Source organism: Thunnus thynnus, chromosome 4, assembly GCF_963924715.1.
Source record: "Thunnus thynnus chromosome 4, fThuThy2.1, whole genome shotgun sequence".
Lineage (NCBI taxonomy): Eukaryota > Metazoa > Chordata > Actinopteri > Scombriformes > Scombridae > Thunnus > Thunnus thynnus.
In genome coordinates, this window is record NC_089520.1 from 4,938,097 (window position 1) to 4,956,102 (window position 18,006).

The 18,006-nt window shown below is 39.5% G+C and overlaps 1 protein-coding gene across 1 annotated transcript in view; it reads right to left on the bottom strand.

Moving 5' to 3' along the window:
* The window catches only part of ripor3 (RIPOR family member 3), an 82,449-nt gene that overhangs the window by 10,022 nt on the left and 54,421 nt on the right, over positions 1 to 18,006 (bottom strand). The window contains exons 8-16 of the mRNA XM_067586287.1: positions 12,438 to 12,501; positions 12,301 to 12,344; positions 11,064 to 11,189; positions 10,704 to 10,849; positions 8,374 to 8,500; positions 7,514 to 7,674; positions 7,087 to 7,347; positions 4,186 to 4,282; positions 46 to 312 (exon numbers count right to left, since the gene is read on the bottom strand). Coding sequence (XP_067442388.1) covers positions 46 to 312; positions 4,186 to 4,282; positions 7,087 to 7,347; positions 7,514 to 7,674; positions 8,374 to 8,500; positions 10,704 to 10,849; positions 11,064 to 11,189; positions 12,301 to 12,344; positions 12,438 to 12,501 — 1,293 coding nt within the window. The remainder of the gene's footprint in view (positions 1 to 45; positions 313 to 4,185; positions 4,283 to 7,086; positions 7,348 to 7,513; positions 7,675 to 8,373; positions 8,501 to 10,703; positions 10,850 to 11,063; positions 11,190 to 12,300; positions 12,345 to 12,437; positions 12,502 to 18,006) is intronic.

Consider the following 18,006-nt stretch of genomic DNA (forward strand, 5'->3'; position numbering starts at 1 on the left):
GAGTGCTTGTTTGTTTGTATGTATATAGATCCATCACTCAGATACCTTCAGTATGGTTGCCAGGTGCAGTATCTTGTTGTCCAGAGCTCTCAGCTCCTTCTCAGAGCAGCTCTGTTTCCGAAACGTCTTCTCCAGCTCTGCTATCATGGCTCCCAGCCTGAGGGCCTGAGCCCTGCGCTGGGCGCCGCTCACCCCCGGCCTCCCCGGGGCCGGAGCGGCTGCCGTGGGTGAGGAGGGGGCTACAGCTGGGGGCAGAGGAGTGGGTGGTGAGGGGGAGGCTGGGGCCGAATACGACTGACATTCTGGGGAGTCCTGAAAGAAATGTCAGAGAGATAAATGAGGAGAGGAGAGGAGATATTTATCAAACTTCTCAGAATCACTCCCAGGAATCTCGCTGTTAACTTACTTAACTTAGGACTAAAAATACTCAGAGAAAACCTCAGAGCAGGACTTAAGACTCATTTATGAAGCGTCTTACTCTGACTCTCAGTGAGGAGAGAGTGTAACGACACTCAGAACCAAAACGTGGAAACTATGATGACATGTTGTAGTTGTCTTACATAGATATATACACACCATTTAGACTTCATAGACTGTAAACAAAGCTTAAGCAGCCGCTTAAGTAAATTAAAACAGTAGTGACTCAACTGTGTGAAATCAGCCCCATTCAACCACATCCTTTCCCATAATATTGCATCATCTTATACATGTTGCACAGACACATGTTGCAAACTGTGCTCTGTGGTCACCACTGTATGACATCTTCTCTTCCACGGTCCAATTCACCGTTAACTACACCTCCTGTTAACTTATGTTCCCTACATGACGGGAAAAGTATTATTTTTGTAATGTCACACAGTGTTGGGAAATGCACCGTGTGAACAGTGTATCTCCAGCTCAAGTACATAATAAGACTTAAGACCTTATAAAAACACCAGTTGTAATGAAATTATTACACTATCCAGCCAGGGGGACATGAATGTGTTAATATAGGATTTAGTTCACTCTCACATGTGCAATATCACTGTTGCAAAGCTGCATGCTCCCTGTTTGTTTTGTTTTTTTTGGTAAAAATGATCTTTCAATACATTTATTCACATCAAGTTTTCATAAAACATCTCTCCTCTCACAGATTATCTCTGCCTGAACACCGTCTCCTAACAGGTCAGGACTCCTCTGGAGCTCTCCTAAACATTGGCTGAGATGGGAATGATTTTCTAAAAAAGTTGATAAAAAGTAGGATGAACAAAATAGGACCAAAATGTGTCACTCTGAGAACTTTTGGCCTGTTAGGATTGATATCCTACTCTGAGAAGCTTGATAAATACGGCCCCAGATGGGACTTGATGAGATGAGAAGTGATGACAAAAGACGTGAAAACAAGAGCAAAGACAACGAGAAACTAAAACAAGAAAAGATTTAACGAGATGTGGTAAAAAGCAGTGGTGCGCACAGCTCCAAATCTTAAGAGAGTATCGGGCGCACCGTTGTGGTAAAGATGAAACAAACAAAACAAAACATCGGCACTCACTGATCCATCTTCTTATGTTTTTTTAATTATGGACAGAAACAATAGAAATGGAGACGTTTCAGCGTGAAGAAATCATCAGCCGTGAGCGTTTCTGTCCACAATTGAGTGACAGTAAGAGAAGAGAACTAGAGACTAGAGACAAGCTAGAAGAGATTTCAACCAAGAGAAGAAAATAATCACTCTAGCTGCAAATTAACTGATTCTCATCAATAATTACAATTCCACTGCAGATAGTAGGTACATTTGAAATTGTGCCAGATATGTTATTATTAGATATTCTTAGACCAGACAATATTGGCTTCTTATTATTATGAGAGAAAAAAAAAACACATATCCAACATCATGCATTGATCTGCAGCTTGTTCTCTGCTCCCACATTGTTTCTTTTATTTTCTTATTCAGGCATCAATCAGATCTGACAAAGAGCAGAGAGCAGTTTGCAGATTCTACAAGCCATTAAAAAAGTCCAAATCAATCATTTCTCTTTTTAGGTTTTCTCCTTCAAGGTAAAATATATACAGTTATAACCTGGCAGAATCTGTAAGACGTGTATCATTCATATTGTTTATAGTTGTGACCATAAAGCTCAATTTTGGTCTCATCACTCCAAATAACTTTGTTCCAGATGTTTGGAGGCTTGTCTAGGTTCTGTTTGGCATCTTGTAAGCAGGCTGTTTTGTGGTGTTGGGACACTAATGGTTTTTTTCTGGCAACTTGACCGCACATCCCATTTTTGTTCAAGTACCTCCTTATTGTGCATCTTGAAACATCCACATGCGACTTTCAGCTGGAGTTGCATGTGGGTTTTCCTTTGCAATCTGAACAATTTTCCTGGCAATTGTGGCTGAAATCTATGTCGGTCTACCTGACCGTGGCTCAGTATCAACAGAACACTTAGTTTTCCACTTCTTTATCAGAGCTTGAACACTACTGATTGACATTTTAAAATCTTTGGATATCTTTTTATATCCTTTTCCTGATTTATAAAGCTCAACTACATTTTCTCACAGGTCCTTTGACAGTTCTTTTGCTTTCCTCATGGCTCAGTACCAGTGGATGAAATGTGCAGGAGTCTCAAGAGCTGAGAAACTCATTGACTATTTATACACAGACATTAATTACAATCAAACAAGTCACAGGTGTGGAAACTTACCCTTCATAGCCATTGAAAGCTGTGTGTATCAACTTGTGTGTTTATTATCAGTCCAAACATTCAAGGGTATGTAAACTTTTGATCAGGGGTGACATCATTATAACACCAGACCCTGAAACTGCTCTGTTAGGACACTCCAACACTTTGAAAAATTTGGATTGTAACATTCGTATTGCTTTGATTCATGGTATGATGATTTGCCAAGAGATGTATCCTGAAACTGTGGAAGTCTGATCTAGTTCCCACGTTTGAGACCTGGCTGAAGGAACTCATAAGCATCCTGCATGTGGAAAGACTGAGATATGAACTTTCTGGTAACACTCTGAAGTTCTCCAGGATATGGAGTCCAGTGCTGGAGCACATGAAGGACCAATGATACTCTCTTTACCCTCCTATCTTGCTCATGTACCTTTTTGATAATATGGACAGCTGTACAGTGGAACAGATGGCATTACTGTGACTGTTGACCCCCCCCCCCTTCATATATATATATATATATATATATATGTCTGTGTCACTGGTGGTTCTTATCCTTTATTTCCTCGTTATTATTTATTTACTTGTCAATGTCTCCTTGTCACTTACTTAATGTAACTTAATTTGAAAATCTTCACAAATAAAAGGTTAAAAAAAAACAAAAAAAACTTTTGATCAGGGCCATTTTGGTGATTTCAGTTATCATTATGATTTAAAAAGGGCACACACAATTATGTGAAAATAAATGTCTTCACCTGACCACTATCCCTAAATAAAACAAAAGTTTTCAGCATGATCAGTCATATTTTCCAAAAAATGGCCAATATTTCACCAGTTCTACCAGGGTATGTAAGCTTATGAGCACATATAGGCCACTGAAGCACTTCTAAGCCCACCTGTAAATATATAACTAGAAAAACTAAAGGCAAGGTTCGTCAAGGTCAGAGGTCAGAGTCATTAACAAGGAAGCATCAGTGTCTGAAGAGCAACAAACAGCGGCCGCCTCACACAGTGTCCCGACACTTAATGTGTGAAATCCACACAGGACCAGCAGACAGCAGGAGCAGCGGTGTCACTGGATGTGTTGTGAAATTGCTGCTCTTCTGAAAAGTTGATGTAAGACACTACCTGAGTGTGTATATATTTAAGCACTGACATATGTTTTTCTGTCATGTTTTATTTAATTGTATGTTTTTTATTATTATTACCTGATTCTCTGAGGAACGACTTCTCATTCTGCCTAATGTGTGTTCTTATGGATATGGTTATAATGACAATTAAATAAACTTGAACTTGAGTTTGGTCTCACATACATATAAAACAATTAGTGCTTCTCCAGAACTGTTTTGTTTTGATTCGTGCGTGTTGCCCTTTAATCGATGACACAGATGCTTCCTCACACATCAGGGAAGGATCTTCTCTTTAGCTTTTTAAAATTTGAATCAGGTTTTTAATGAAGTGTTTAATTCAATTTCTTCAAAGCTGTATATGACGAGTGGAGCCTTCAGGGTTGTTTTTTTTTTACCTGCACACTGACGCTGTCCTGTTCTAGGGCTGCTCTGTGCGTCTCAACATCTGGTTCTCCAGCTGTGTTTTTTCTCAGGATGTCAGGAGTGCTGGACCTGTAGTAGCAAATATATCATCCTTATTCATGTGAGAAAGAGTAAAGGTCAAAGCGGTATTATTATTTCAGGATTTTGTATGGTGGTATATGAAAAATGTAAAAACCCCCACAAAAAAATGTGAAAACATTGTAAGCATTGCTACAAAAGTGGATCCTTTTTGATTAATGGACATTTAACAGCATGTTTGGTCCATAAAGATAAAACATTGTTACACTTTGATCTGTGAGTTTTAATAAGCAAAATGAGACAAATAACAGAGCTTTAAAGAGGCCAAATGATCTGTGCTCAAACTGCAGGTGTTTTGGTGAAATAAAAAATGATTATGTGAATGTGACACATGACAACATTTGTCAAACACAGTTATAAGATGAACGAACTGACAGGAACATAAAGGAAAAAACTGTCTGCAGGGGTGATAATCAGAAGTTAATTCCAATTTCAAAGTTTTTGTCTGCCTCCCGTATTTCCTGTGTTACTAGCCTCAAAACAAATATTTTATACACAAATGTCATCCGTGAAACAAAGTAAAATATTGACTTGTCAAGCAGACTGTATCTGACATCAAACACCATGTTGATGACGCATTTTCCACAGGAAATGCATTTTCTAGTTTATTCATTTGTCCCCAGTTGGTGATTATTTAATGTTCACTTCAACTGTTAAATAAAACAGAACCTGAAGAGTGTATATTAGGCTTAATGAATCATTCTGACAGACGGCAGTTATTTTCCAGGTTCATCAGCGCTCCAAACTGCATTTTTTCCATGTAGTGGAGAGATGTGTAAACCATCATCTCTGGTGTTATTGAATTGTTTTAATATTTTGGTTCACTGATATGATACTAATATGCTTTACAAAGTTATCATTATCACTGAATGTTTCCAAAATCCATTACCCTCACATTACCCTCACATTACCCTCACATTACCCTCACTTTACCTTCACATTACTTTCACATTACCCTCACATTACCCTCACATCACCTTCACATTACCTTCACATTACCTTCACATTACCTTCACGTTACTTTCACATTACCCTCACATTACCCTCACATTACCTTCACATTACCTTCACATTACCCTCACATTACCTTTACATTACCTTCACATTACCCTCACATTACCCTCACATTACCTTCATATGACCCTCACATTACTTTCACATTACCCTCACATTACCTTCACATTACCTTCACATTACCTTCACATTACCCTCACATTACCTTTACATTACCTTCACATTACCCTCACATTACCTTTACATTACCTTCACATTACCTTCACATTACCTTCACAGTACCTTTACATTACCTTCACATTACCCTCACATTACCTTCATATGACCCTCACATTACTTTCACATTACCCTCACATAACCTTCACATTACCCTCACATTACCTTTACATTACCCTCACATTACCTTCACATTACCCTCACATTACCTTCACATTACCTTCACATTACCCTCACATTACCCTCACATTACCTTCATATGACCCTCACATTACCTTCACATTACCCTCACATTACCTTCACATTACTCTCACATTACCTTCACATTACCCTCACATTACCTTCACATTACCCTCACATTACCTTCACATTAACCTCACATTACCCTCACATTACCCTCACATTACCTTTACATTACCTTCACATTACCCTCACATTACCTTTACATTACCTTCACATTACCTTCACATTACCTTCACAGTACCTTTACATTACCTTCACATTACCCTCACATTACCTTCATATGACCCTCACATTACTTTCACATTACCCTCACATAACCTTCACATTACCCTCACATTACCTTTACATTACCCTCACATTACCTTCACATTACCCTCACATTACCTTCACATTACCTTCACATTACCCTCACATTACCCTCACATTACCTTCATATGACCCTCACATTACCTTCACATTACCCTCACATTACCTTCACATTACTCTCACATTACCTTCACATTACCCTCACATTACCTTCACATTACCCTCACATTACCTTCACATTAACCTCACATTACCCTCACATTACCTTCACATTACCTTCACATTACCCTTACATTACCTTTACATTACCCTCACATTACCTTCACATTACCTTTACATTACCTTCACATTACCCTCACATTACCTTTACATTACCTTCACATTACCTTTACATTACCTTCACATTACCCTCACATTACCTTTACATTACCTTCACATTATCCTCACATTACCCTCACATCACCTTCACATTACCCTCACATTACTTTTACATTACCCTCACATTACCTTCACATTACCTTCACAGTACCTTTACATTACCTTCACATTACCCTCGCATTACCTTCACAATACCTTCACATTACCCTCATATTACCTTCACATTACCCTCACATTACCCTCACATTACCCTCACATTACCTTCACATTACCCTCACATTACCTTCACATTACCTTTACATTACCTTCACATTACTCTCACATTACCTTTACATTACCCTCACATTACCTTCACATTACCTTCACATTACCTTCACATTACTTTCGCCTTGTGAGCAGGTCTTAGTGACTCGGGAGTTGTCTGGAGTAGCTCTAACTTTTCTGACCTTGGTGCTTCTTTCAGCACTAAAATGCTTTGTGAATTACTCTTATTCCAACACCTGAGGAGTCATAAAGTTTTCCTAAAGCTCGCCTAACTCGGCCACTTTTAGCCTTACGATATTTTGTGAATACAGCCCCAGATTTACAATTACAATTCCAGTGCAGATAATAGACACAATCTAAACTGTCATCCTCACCTCTGTAGAACCGGCAGGGAAAATGTTTTACTCTCTGCTGGTGTGGATGGAGAATCAAACTCTCCCCACTCCTCCTCCTCCTCCTCCTCCTCCTCCTCCTCCTCCTCCTCCCCCTCCTTCTCATCCATCATCTTCCTCTCCTCCCTCTCCTCCGTGGAGATCTCTGAGGATCCTTCCTCCCCCAGGGACAGGTGAGTCTGGCTTCCTACCAGACTGGTGCCTTGACTGGGGCTGGAAGGGTAGCTGTGAGTCCACATGAGACTGTGGAGGAAAAACAAAGATGAAACTGATTTTGATCGACTAATTTATGATGGAGTATGTTTTTCATCGTTTTTGGACAACAATGGAGCTCTATGGCACAGAAGCATAAGCTATATCAGACTATAGAACATACTTGTTAATAGAACCAGCGACCAGCGCTCCCTACCTCGGGGTATTAGGGCTTTGAGGGCTGTGGTGTGACATGATAGCAGTGTGCGAAGGGTTGGACAGGTAGCTGAGCAGAGACACGCCTCCTCTGTTATGACGACTTTTAGATACCAGTGAAGGGAGGGAACCTTCTCGATCCCGCAGCTCACGCACCATCGACTGAGGAGGAAAGAGAAGAGGGACTCACATATTGATGCAAATATCAAACTTTAAAATGGTCGGCTGTAACTGACTGACACGTGATGAAGAGATTCAGGGAAATCGAAATTAGCCAAAGCGGAAATAATAAAAAAATAGAAGTCATACACATAGAGTATTTATAGAGAGCATAAAGTATCAAATGCACATTGACACTAGTTCTGCTAATTTTTGATCCACTGTTGCTACACCAAAAGAGGTGTTGTAAAGTAACACATAGATGCACCATGGTTATAATGGCTACTAATACATGTGCATTGCAGTATAGTGTGTTATGAAAGAGCATGCATGAGTGTAGGTGTATATGCATAAATCTGTGTATATACTCTATGTATATTTGTGCTTTGCAATGACTGTACTCCTCTGTTCAGCTGCTACAAACCACCCTGTCACTATTTATTCTTCTGTGTGTGTGTGTGCATGTATTTGTGTGTTGTAGGGAAATTATGCTGCATACACGGTCACACTGTGGGAACTTGGCGCCCTTTTTGGGACAAAATTCATGTCCTCATGACGTAAATCATTAAATTTTAGGGTTAAGATTTGGTTTAATGTTAATGTTAAGGCATGTAGTGGTTATAGTTAAGATTAGGTAAGTCCCAAGGGAATTTAACTCAATGCAATGTCTTCTTGAGTGTGTGTGTGTGTGTATATACTCACTATAAAGTATTTCTCAGTGAAGGAGGGGGTGCTCGGTGCCGTCCAGCTGTAAACTGAACTCTTTCTGCTGGAGACCGACTGCCTGCTGACAGACAGCGGACGCATCTTCTCTGTGCTGTCAAACGGACTGCAGGTGCAAATATACACAAACATTTAGACACACACATATAAATGAACATTACACACAAACATACTGAATACATGTCATCCATTTGACAATAAACCAGCAAATACTACTGATCTTGAATATCTTTTCTAAACTTTTTATGCTTTTCCAAACACAACATTTCTATACCTTTCCTCACTCTGAAGACCTTTGTGGAAATCCTGGTGTGTGCATATAGCATGTGAAAAAACTAAACTTACTGCAACTTCTTAGTGACAGTGCATGTAAATTCATAGATTTTGTGGTTTCATGGTTCTGATCGGTGTAATTTCCATTGCCCCTGAGTCCACTGAATTGATCTGTTTATTCATTTTATTGACAATTGAGTACAATCATCAGTCTGTGTCTGTAAAAGGACATTTTGGTCTTTTGGGAGCCTTGACTTCACTTGTGTTGGAGGTTGCCAACATCCTGCTTCATATTCATTGGTTTCAGACATGCACTCCTGGGGGACTTTGCAGCGCAGCCGCTGATATTTGTCTCCACTGAGGTTTCATTTACTAAAATCAGTTTCTCCCATCAATCCCAGCTTGAAACAACACATTTCCCATCTCATCTTGCTGCCCACAGCTGGATTCTGTAATTGCTAAACACAATTTGTCATGTTGGTGATATAAAGTTCATATATGGCAGCAACACTGGTGGAAATCACTGAAATGTGACTCATTTAGGGGCTCTACAGAATTACATACTGTGTGTGTGTGTGTGTGTGTGTGTGTGTGTGTGTGTGTGAATTCGGCAGCCTTGTGCGAGTTTCCATCTCTCTGAGGAGAATCCATGAAAAGTCCTCCACCTGGCTTCTCTAAACCCTGAAATGTGATCTGTCATGGTGCAAGGGCACAGCAGTGTGTGTGTGTGTGTGTTGCTATGTGTGTGTGTCTGAGCGTGTGTGTGTGTATTTGGTGTACACTCTGTTTTCAATCAGCTGCTCAGCGACAGCTGGCTCAGGTTAGAGGTACAGCGAGGAGAGAGGCAGCGAATGAAGAGAACAATAAGAATAGATTCTGCAGGACGTGAATTTCAAATATTGCAACACATCATTTGTTGTTGTTGTTGTTTACATCTCGTTGTTTGGTGTTTGGCCTTGTTTTTTAAGACAGTATTGTAAGGACGATGTTTGAGATTTCAGTGAAGAACAAAACAAAGCTTTTCATCCTTGATGCAGTGTCATTTGGATTCTGCTTGTCCTGCTTTGTGCAGTCGTTTCACAGCTAAATTTAGGAACGAACTGCACGTGATGCAAAATAATCTTGTTTGGTATTTGCTGAATGCATCCCCCTCAAACTCATGTTGGTTTTGAGGAATTCAGAAGGTGGGACTTCTGCCAGAACAGCTCAGAGTAGAGCAACAGAAGCTGCATCACAGGTACAATACAAAGGTCCATACACAACTATAACAGCAGGGCCAGTGTGCATTCATGTAAAGTCCTTCAAGTAAATAATGTAGCCAGAAAATGAAAATGAAAGATGCTTATAGAGGTCAGGTTAGGATTTACTTATGGAACAGGGTCACAGATTTATAATGAAATCTTCACTGACATTTGTGCCATGAAATTGGTATTTTGATGTGGATGTTACTATTTTTTATTTAAATTGTAGTGATGTGTTTGTGGATTTCACAGTTTCATCATTTAGTTTATGTTAAATGTTTTGTGCTTCTTTATGTTCCTTTGTATTTTTTGTGTGTTTTCATTCGTTTTGTTTTCCAACAGTAGCCGTTCACTCCGTCATGTCATCACTCTCCATTTTTCTTATATGTTTAAGTAGAAAATGTGAAATTTTCTGGTGGCTGTTTGACTGGATTGCGGACCAGCTGCACTTGTCATTCATGTGATTCATCAGTTAATATGATACTCACACAGGCAGCAGGGATACGGGACACTTCTCAGGTCGAGACACAAGTTCAGAAAAGACATTCTTATATTTTTACGCTACAAATTTAATTTTCTTGCACAGCTGTCCACACCTATTCCCCCGTCATATCATCCAGTTATTGTGATTTTCTTTTTTGGAATATCTTTGATTTCATTCTCATCGGAGGAAATGCCACCGCGCCTTTACATCATGATGTTATTTTTATGTCATCACGTAGTCTGTTATTTCCGTCTTTCCATGTCATTCTTATGTGTTTGTGTTTATGTGTTTGTGTGTTTGTGTGTTCTTACTTCCAGGTGACTTCCAGCTGCAGTTTGATGGTTCCCAGCTCCGTGACGTCCACCAACATCAGCTGCGGCCTCACCACAAAGAAGTCTGCGCTCGCACACGTTACCATGCCAACCAGCAGCCAACCCAAACCCTTGGCCTCCATCACCTGAAAGATGAAATCTGATGGATTAGACATCTACGCAAATCACTTCCAGTGCAGTTGAGACAAAACTTTTGGAAAGAAGGAAAGGATATTAGGTCAGCGTAATAAAAGTCACAGGAGAAAACTTTGGTGTACTGCCACAAACGCAAGGAATTATGGGTACTCTGACTTTAATTAAAGTTCCCACTGAAATCAGTAAAAATATTCCTCTTCTAACCTTGATCTCAAAGTTGTGATGTATGTGTGGGAGGAAGACCATCTCCTCTTCGTCCCAGGACTGTGTGTCATCTGATTCGATCCTGCCTCTGATCCTCCAACGCTGGCGGCCCAGCCGCACCACCACCTGGTCACATGACATCATCGAGACATGACATCACCGACCATAACTCACACAACACATCGGTAAGTTATGTTAAGGTCGAGGGTTAAAGAGATCAAGAACATGAAAATACTGCATGTCATATGCTTTCAGTAAAATGAAACTGTATTTACTCAGTTCCAACATACTTATGATACATTTGTTGTAGTTACAAAACGATAACGGTTACATTTAAAGGGCCAGTTCACCTAAATTGCACAAAAAACTTTTTTTTTTTAACAACAACACTCTGTACTTGAACCCAGGAGAAAACACTTTAAACAGTTTGAACTTTTGTAAGTCTGAAGGTGTCATAACCTGGAAATTAAGTGGAGTCATTTTCTGGAAAGATTGCAAACTCTCTGCTGTTTTGTCCTTTTGCACTCGTCGTTTACTAAGAACTAAAGGGATTTTTCTGCAATGACTAAACAGACATAAGAAATGCATTTTGGAAAATGGTGCTGACATTTATTATTTTCTGTGATTTTATAATGTAAATTCTGCATTGTGCAGGTTTTACAGGAAAGCTAACCATGTTAAGCTGCCACTATGCTTTTCAGCCCCCTCCCTTCACACCTTTCCGACACTGGAATTGTGGAGTCAATTTCTGTAACTTTCCAAAACCAGGTACTAACATGGATTTTCATCAGAGTCAAATGTTTGACACATAAACTTTGCTGAAGAAACATGTGTGATCTAGTTTTCTCTTGTGCTCGACTACCCACAGACTGAGACTTTTCTGTGAGTCCGAACGCTGAATCACAAGTAACTTCCCAGAAACGATGCTGCAGGTTAATCAGGATAATCAACACACCTTACTGGTTCTTACTGATTCACAGTGAGGTCTGTAGGTCATCATTGTTTCTGAACAGACATGTTACTGCTGAATTTGTCAAATGTCATTTTTCAATGCTGTGAGAAATCCCAGTGGATGAAACCAAAACGTGGGAAAACCAGATTTTCCGTAGTTTATAGCTACTTCTTTTCGTTTTATTTGCATGTTAAGGCGTCTACTCATTGTGTTGAAGCTTGTGAGACCGCCGGGCTCAAAAGATGCTGAAATGTGTGATGAATGTCTTTCACTAGAAAAGCTCACCTCGTATTGGTCTCCAGGGCAGAGTCGAGCGAAGCCGATCAGACCTGCAAGTACAAACACATGTTAAATATTTGGAAGATAACGTGACACTGATAACCTGTAAACTGCTCTGAGACTCTGTGTGTGTGTGTGTGTACCTTTCATTTTGATGTGTAGCTCTCCGAGGAGGATTTCTAATTCTCCTTCCATCACTGACATGTCCTGCCGAGAGAAAAAAAAATGGATTAAAGTGGAATTTGTGAAAGAGTAAATAAATCTTTAGCAGGGTGCCTTAAGAGTTATTATTTTTGTCAACCAAGCACTTTTTCTGTAATGCTTTCTGTGTATTTTTTTTTTCCACATTGAGGTCAGAAGTTTTTCTCGGGGACATTTTACTGCAACAGATATTCTTTTTCTCACGCTAAAAGCTTGCTGACTGTTGGTTCTTGTTGTGGTGACTCTCAATTGAAAACAAAAACAGGTGTTTTTTTTTACTAGTAGCGTACTTCATTTAAACAAGTTTGCACAATGAGCCGTAAGCTACTGAGGAATGCTTGTAATGCTTTCCATCCGTCGAAGCCGCACTGGGCAGCTTCACACTCTGGCAGCAGAAATGACAGACAGGAAGCAGTTTGAACTTTTTAAAAGTTTGAAGGCCTCATAACCTGGAAATCAGCTAACGTGTCATCAGTAAAAGAGAATGCCTTCGTCTTCAAATTAAACAGAGTTTCAGGAAAGACTGCATACTCACTGCTGTTTTGTTCTTTTTCATTCGTCGTTTACTAAGAACTAAAGGGATTTTTCTGCAATGACTAAAGAGACGTGAGAAATGCATTTTGGAAAATGGTGCTGGCATTTCTTATTTGCTGTCATTTTACAATGTAAATTCTGCATCGTGCAGGTTTAAAGGAAAGCTAACCATGTTAAACTACCACTATGCTTTTCCAGAACTGCTTGCCGGCTTCGGAAACCCCCTCCCTCCACACCTTTCCGACACTGGAATTATGGGGTCAATTTCTTAACTTTCCAAAACCGACAATCTGATATTCAGCACCCACTGGTGAGAAAGAAGCCGGAGTTTGAACTTCTCATCTTGTCTTTTGTTTTTGTTTGTTACTCATTATACTATTACACAATTTATTGCACTGTTTCTGGCGCTTCATGTGTGTACGACTGATTGCAACCACTATGAATGCTTTTCAAGAGAAACTGTTTGAAGATGTGCACCATTTAATTATCCATGATCATCGTCCTCCCCCACAACCCCCCCCCTCCACCCCCCGCTCTCCATGATGGCCGATTGTGCTGCCAAGTGCTGCCTTTTGGAACAACTATAAACACTTTTGATTTCCAAAGTACTCGGACATCACATCATACACACTAGTTATTTTCTCTCTTACTGGAACTTATTTTAGAACCACACATTGGAAACTTAACAGTGGGCTTGATAAAAAGAAACGAGCAGAATAAAATGCAACATGTTTGTCTCCCGGGTTAAAAATAAAAGCAAATAATCTTTCATAATAACCATTAAGTTTCATATCACATCTTACTTTTATCATAAATGAGTCTACGGGTCATTGAATGGATTTTATTGGAAGTCACACGAATGATCAAAAGTGAAACGTATTATAATAATGAATTCCTCAGAAAGAGCCTTTAGAGTTTACGACAGCAGATGAAGCAGCATGTGCAGAGCAGACCGATGCCTCCTCCTGTGTGGGCTGACATTTCGGGAGGTCACGGCTGTTCGCCACACGCTGCAGACCAGCTTCATGCTCGAGGCCAAAACTGAGAACCAAGTGGCCAATTTATGACTCTTGGAGAGTTTGTAACACTGAGTCTAAACACAGAGTCAAGCTACATTTAAGCACAGATGGTAAATTCACCAAAGCGCAACAAAACAAGGCTCAAATGATTGTGGTAATGTTCAGAGGAGTGTGTGTGTCATGATTTGTATATCCAATGTTTACTTGTATTATGGACATGTTTGAATGGATATTGACCCACTTTAATGGTATTTTATCCGCTTTCTCAAGAAGGAAAACAGTTTATACCTGTCATCACAATCCCAACATGGTTAAAAACAACATCTATAATTTACATAAAAGAAATCAGATTTCTGAGAGAAATCAGATTAAAACAATGAATCAGATCATTTGTTTTCAATCCAGTAACCCGGTCACTTTAAAACCTGTGTTGACCTGCAGCTGCTCAGGACGGATGAGAGACCAGGTTCTAGGGATGTGCAGAGGGACCAGTATTTGTATTTGTATCTGTATTTGTTGAAGCAGCAAAATTATTTGTATCTGTATTCGCATAAAAGTGGAAAGAGGCTTAAAAATTCTGTTTTTGTTTTTATTACACTTTAAATTTTAGAAAATTAAAGTGTTATAATAAGTATACATGAATAAACTCCCTTACGAAGGAGGTCCACCTCATTGCAGACAGACCTCTAGCTATTTATACACCCATAACACAGAGACAGCACACCGTGTAACATGTAGGGAAGCATTTCAAAGGTGATAATTGCTTTGCACTTTTCATTTATTGCCTATTTTTTTTACAACCTAACTTCATGGAAAGAAGAAGGGGAACAACAGGTTATGGAGAGTCCCTTGAGAGCACTTCACATGTGTCAGTAGTTCAGCTTTATCTCTGAGGAACACCCCCAACTCTGGGAGTGATGTACAAATTAGGAAATGTGCATCATGTAGCAGGTGGATGTGACTCCCCTCGTTGAGACCTGCTGATAGACGTAACAGACTGAGATAACGATGTAACCAACCTGTGTGCTGGTATTTGTTTTTTTTTTCTTCTCAAATACAAATAATTAAAAAAAATATTTGTATGAAACAAATATTCATACAAAACCCACTATTTGTGCTTTGCCGAATAACGTATTTGCATTCGGGAACACCCCTACCAGGTTCTGTAGTGAGAGAGAGTGCAGGATTTCCATACAGCGTCTGAATTTCACTAATAATCGTCGCTGTTGTGGATAAAAAAAGACTTATTTAGACTTCCAGCAGCTACTCAACCTTTAGATCCTTTAACACTGTTCTGGTTCTGTCCCAGTCTGACTCTGCGTCCCTTCCACCAGTGCACCAGATGCCCTTGGACTTTCTCCCCTGTTTGTTGAACTGGACTTAGTGTGAGAAGGCCCTTGTACAGGAAATTGAAGTTTGCTTTCACACTAGTTGTTTTCTTAAGGAAATGTGACTGAGGACTGTTGCTTGCTCCGCACTCGCCCTCGTAGAAAAGTGCAAAAGTGAGGTGAAACTCAGAGCGACAAGCAAACAGTCCTATTTTTGTTGTTGTGACATGCAGCTTTAATATGCAGAAACACTCCACATGTTTATGTCAACAGCAAAGAATGTTTCTAGTCTTTAAGGTTCACAGGTTGGCGATGTAATGCTGAAGTTTATTTGTTTGCTAAGTATGATTTTATGTGTATGCTGGGTTTTTTGGTTTCCAGTTTGCCAGTTTGTGTTTTTTTTTTCCTCCTGTGTTCAATCAGCTTCTTTCCCGTTCTCCTCTTCATCTCCTCATTCCCCTCACATGAGTTTCTTTGCCCTTCTCCCCACCTGCACCTCATCTCCTCATTAGTTCACTTAGTATATTAAGTCCTGCTTTTCAGTTTGGTTTTATTGGATCCTTTGTTCAGTCTTGTTCTGTATTCTGTTTTGTTCTGATCTGCCGGCTTTGTTTTCGCCTGCTCGAGCCTTAAAATAAAGAAGTTATTTTTCAGCCTTGCTCAGGCTGAAGTCTCCTGCGTTTAGGTCCACCTGCTACGCTCCACAAAACAAACACTTTGCAAGCATTTCCCCCCCGTTCCTGTCTGAAAGCAAAGGCAGAACGTGCATTCGTGAAATTCGTCATGCTACCCCAGTGACTTCCTTTATATCTCTATAAAAAAAAAACACTTTCTACAAGCATTTCTGCATTTTTCAGATTCTTCTCTAAAGCCCTTTTTAAACTATCTTTCAAAAAGTGCTACTTTACACAAATAAAGTTAATTATTACTAGTGCTTTTTACATTTTGTGTCAGTTTTTATAAGAGTTTGAATGAATTTATTCAGGATACAACGATGCACCACTTTGTCTGTCTCTGTCATGCCTGGTCGCATGTACAGAAACCACATACATGTGCTCTACAGCAGAAGTTTGTCCGTGTTAACCAGACTTCTCTAATCTCTGACCGACATTATGCAAAGAGACTTCCTTTAAGAAACAAGGGCCCTCGTTTCCTGATGACGATCATTCTTAGAAGTGTTTTCTAAGAGCGAACACTTCCACGAACAAGTATTTCAGAGTGAGCGCACACGTATGCCGTTAATCACTTCTTCACATAGGCTGAAGGTGACAGTAACGCGCTTTCTTAAAGGTACTTAAAGCTGCTATAGAGCAGTTTTATTATGAGTGGGTCCCTGCTTTCTGGTGAGTAACACTCAATATCAACATCACTTTTATTTCTTCACAAGAAAACTCTACAGGACCCCTTTAGATGCATGTAAACACTTATTTAATCTAGATAATGTATCAAAAAATGACTATTGATTTTCCTAGAAAATGGTTCCTCTTATGGACTGACCGGAGATCTCAGCATTCTTGGAACGTCTTCATTCTGATTTTTAACAACCCAAGAACACAAAAACAGTTTTTAGAGATACACACAGATGGCAGCGTTACAGGCCGAGGTGTTGACCTCCCTCTGACTGAAAGGCTCAGCGGACGTCCTGTTTACTCGTGAAGCTCCTTCCTTCTGAATGAACATGTGACAGACTGCGTTCTTTGTCTTAGTTTATGTTTGTCTATGTGTGTTAGAAAGAAAAACCAGAAAAGAGATCTGAGTAGGAGGAAAACTTAAAAACTTGTACTTGATGAGTAAAGTTGAGAGTTGTCAAAACATTGAGGGGAAAATTCAGAAAAATAGTGAGGAGGTGAAAGCAAAAAAAACCAACATAAATAGACATAAATGTGTTTTAAAAGTCTTGGTTGGTTCTGAGAAAAAGAAGAAATGTCTCAGACAGACAGACAGCGGGTATGAATGAGTCCTCAGTTGTCTGTTAATGACCCTTAGCCTGCGGCTGCAAACAGAAGAATCCCTCTGGGACCATCACTCACACACCACATTATTTCATTTGGCAGCATTATGACCATTAGAGGCGAGCGTTGGCCTTCTGCTCTGAGGAGATGATGTTTAAGTGGCAGCCACTTCTGGCCTTGATATGTTTCAATTACTGAATCTCTCCATGATAACTCAGAACACAAGAATCTGTTCGCTGCGGTGATGAAATTGTTCAATTTTTCAGTATTAACAAAATACCGTCATAAAGCTTTTATACAGAGCAGCTGCTGTTTATTCCAGTGGATGAATTGTTACACTGTTAACTAATTTTCTGTGCGATCGTTCAGTTTCTATCCAGTGTCAAAATGTATTTCCTGATGAATAAAATATTGATCTTTTCTGTGATTATTATTGATCAGGTTGAGCATTTTTCTAATACATAAAAGTCCTATTGACACCTTTTAAGGTGTGTTCAGACTGAAAATAACAGTTACTGGTTTGCAGGAAAACACAGAACATTAAATTAAAAAATTACGGATTTGCATGATTCCTTGTGTTTATTATTATTATTATTATTATTATTATTATTATTATTATTATTTCTATGCATTAGGTGATGCTGTGATTCCCAACCTGGAGGCTGGGACTTCTTAAGG